The sequence below is a fragment of the Cyprinodon variegatus genome, unplaced genomic scaffold, assembly GCF_000732505.1.
Source record: "Cyprinodon variegatus isolate N-32 unplaced genomic scaffold, C_variegatus-1.0 Scaffold1192, whole genome shotgun sequence".
NCBI lineage: Eukaryota > Metazoa > Chordata > Actinopteri > Cyprinodontiformes > Cyprinodontidae > Cyprinodon > Cyprinodon variegatus.
In genome coordinates, this window is record NW_015151645.1 from 107409 (window position 1) to 110219 (window position 2811).

General features: G+C 40.5%; 1 protein-coding gene across 9 annotated transcripts in view; it reads left to right on the forward strand.

Moving 5' to 3' along the window:
* arhgef9 (Cdc42 guanine nucleotide exchange factor 9) overlaps window positions 1-2811 on the forward strand; it is a 94616-nt gene that overhangs the window by 66986 nt on the left and 24819 nt on the right. For 7 of the 9 annotated variants that reach the window (XM_015401196.1, XM_015401200.1, XM_015401201.1 and 4 more), the window contains one exon: window positions 812-901. The exons of the other annotated variants lie outside the window; for them this stretch is intronic. In XM_015401196.1, the coding sequence (XP_015256682.1) occupies window positions 812-901 (90 nt within the window). The remainder of the gene's footprint in view (window positions 1-811; window positions 902-2811) is intronic. 9 annotated transcript variants of the gene reach the window in all.

Sequence of the window (2811 nt, forward strand, 5' to 3'; positions counted from 1 at the left end):
AATTAAGGCAGTGGAGTCGCACATGCGAAGCCCGAAACTCAAAATCGTCAAAATGGAGTTACAGAGAAACAGCCGGTATTTCTCAGTTTAGTTCCACCCTTGTCTCTGCAACGCCTCCACTTATCACCAAATCAAACATACTAAGAAAACCATACAAAGAAAAATAGTTTTTCTTGTGTTTCTTGTGAATTTGGTCTTAAATTTTTATGTCAAGTGGCATTTAAAAGTCTTAAAAAGTCTTGAATTTAACTTGCATTATGCTGTAGGAACCCTGTAGACGGTCGACAAACCGACCCACAATCCTGGCTAGTTCGTGATTGTCCCTCTTGTGTTGTGGCGTGGAATGACAGAGCGCAGACCACGCTTAAAAATTGAGCATAAATCAAAAATATCTGCGTCATACCTGCATCAAGCTAACTGCGGGAGAATAACCAGCCATTAACAGGCAGGAATTATTAGGGTTTAACAGACTCACACATCATCAATAAGATTAAACTTTGTTGGTCTATCAAATTAAATATGATTTAAATGCATTAAAGTTTGTGGCTGTAACATTGCAATGGGGTAAAGTAGACTATGATGCATTGTATTGTATGTCTGTAGAAGTTCATATAGGGATAATTTCAGCCAGTGAAGGAGGAGTATGTAGTGAACTTGTAACGTTGCTGTAGGCCAACTCCCCTCCAGACTCTCTCATCATCATTCCCACCTGTCCATCCTTCCATAGTCACTCCTGAGGGGGCAGGGAAGACAGGCTGACTGACTGTCAACCAAACGGTATCTCTCTGTTCTATCATTCTCTCTCTCCAAGGTGGAACCCCACCCTCCTCAGCCCCAAACAAAACAGGTTTTCTATATCAACCCCATAGCAACTCCACGGTTCCAAAACACAACGTCAAAGGTGCGTTTTTTCCCCCCACAGCTTCCATCTCCCCACCAGCCTGCCCGCTCCAGTCTGTCCACGCAGCATTCCCTCCACATCACCAGACATTAATGTACCCATGGCGTTATCACTTCATTCCTCTAAGGGGTCAACAGAGAGGCATCACTGATGAGTCAAAAGTAAAGATTGTGTGGGATGCCCTCCGGCTTAGAGTCTGATTCTGCAAATATATTCAAGTAAAGGAATTTTCTTTCAGGATAATTTTTTAATACTTACGGCTATGTTTACATCGAAGGAGAATCATTTTCCTCTCTACTTTTTTTACTATTGACTCAGACTACGTTTCAGTCTTACTGCCGCTCTACCAGTCAGCGCTAACCACCTGTCACTCTGCTTGTCTGTGGCGCTACATGTCCCATCTTGTGTTTGGCATTCTAGGCGTGGGTTCGTTGATGTACTCTTGGCAAACTGTGTGTCATCAGGTGTTGGCTGCTGGGCAAATCAAACCATGCTCACTTGGTCCCTTATAGGAGCGAGCGGAGCAAGCTTTTGGTGTGGATCTGTGTGTGAAGGAGACTGCCTGACTTTGAAAGGGAATCATGTGCTTAGCTTCATCTAAGAAGGTTTTCATTACAACGTTCAGGACCGAAGCTGAGCTTAAAATCTCTACAGAAACTTTTCATCCGCTCTAGTATGATAAGCAGTATGTCAGTAGCATTTTAATGATCTTTTCAATCATGCAAACTGTGTAAAACTCCCTAACAGAAGTATATAATACATTTATTGTCTGTTTGAGTGGATTTATGTTCATGCTAAAGCTCAGTCGCCATGTTTAAATAATGTTTAGATTATTTTTTAATATAAACTGCAACAATTAAATGATGCTAACAGATTGACGACAGTTACTTGATAAACCCTTTTGAAGAAGTCCATCTTTTAATGCTGTAACATAATCTCACACTGCAGAGAAAGACCCTTATGTATTTAGCACACTTATTTAGTCAAGAAACAACAAGAAAAATCCTGAGCAAAACCTGTTTCTTTGATATAAAAGGGATTTAGAAAAGGTGTTAGTTATATTGTCGTTACTTTACAGGTCAGAATATGACCTGAAGAGAACTGATTGCTATGAACATTTGGTCACAGCTACAATAAAAACAGAAGAAAACAGCTGGAACTGACAATAGAAGTAAAGAATAAACCTCAAAGAATCTCCAATATTCGGTTTTACATAAATGAAATACTCTGTAGGTGTTTAAGGTACTATCGCAGACAAATACATTGCAAAACTTTAGGAGCCTGAAATTGAGCTCTTTGACAGCAACTGTTGGATCTGTCCTGGAAAAGAAAGAAATAATAAAGAACATCTGATTAGCAACATCAGGCTTTTAGCTAGCAGTATTACACCTTGGTGCATCACAGCTTTAGGCTTTGCAAAGCGTAGGGGGGATCATCCCTTCCAAAGTGTTGACATTTAGACTCTGAAACAGTATTTCCTGCCTTTAGAGCTGGAATGCAGCGAACTTTATGTCTTTGTTCCAACTTTAGGCCTGATATGGGAAGAATGTGAGGTTAACTAGAGGTTGGAATTTCATAAGGAAGATATAAGATCATTTTTAGCTACAATATTATGTTTCATAGGTTAATTCAAACTATCAGAAAGTCTGATGCTACGTTCAGACCGAACGCCATCAAAGAAGCTTCTGCTGCTTCATCTCTGATCCTCATTAAAGTCAGACGTCCAGTAAAGTGAGTCCAGATGCTTCTGCTGCTCCTGTGTTCGATGCCAGAGAGCAGCTTTGCTATATTAGCTGTGATCAGCGGGTAGAAAGTAGTTAGAATCTATGTTGAAGTGAGAAAGTCCACCTTAAAACGGTTAAACTGTTTCAGAGGAGTGATCATAGCGCTCTGCATCAGCAGTGCCGTGT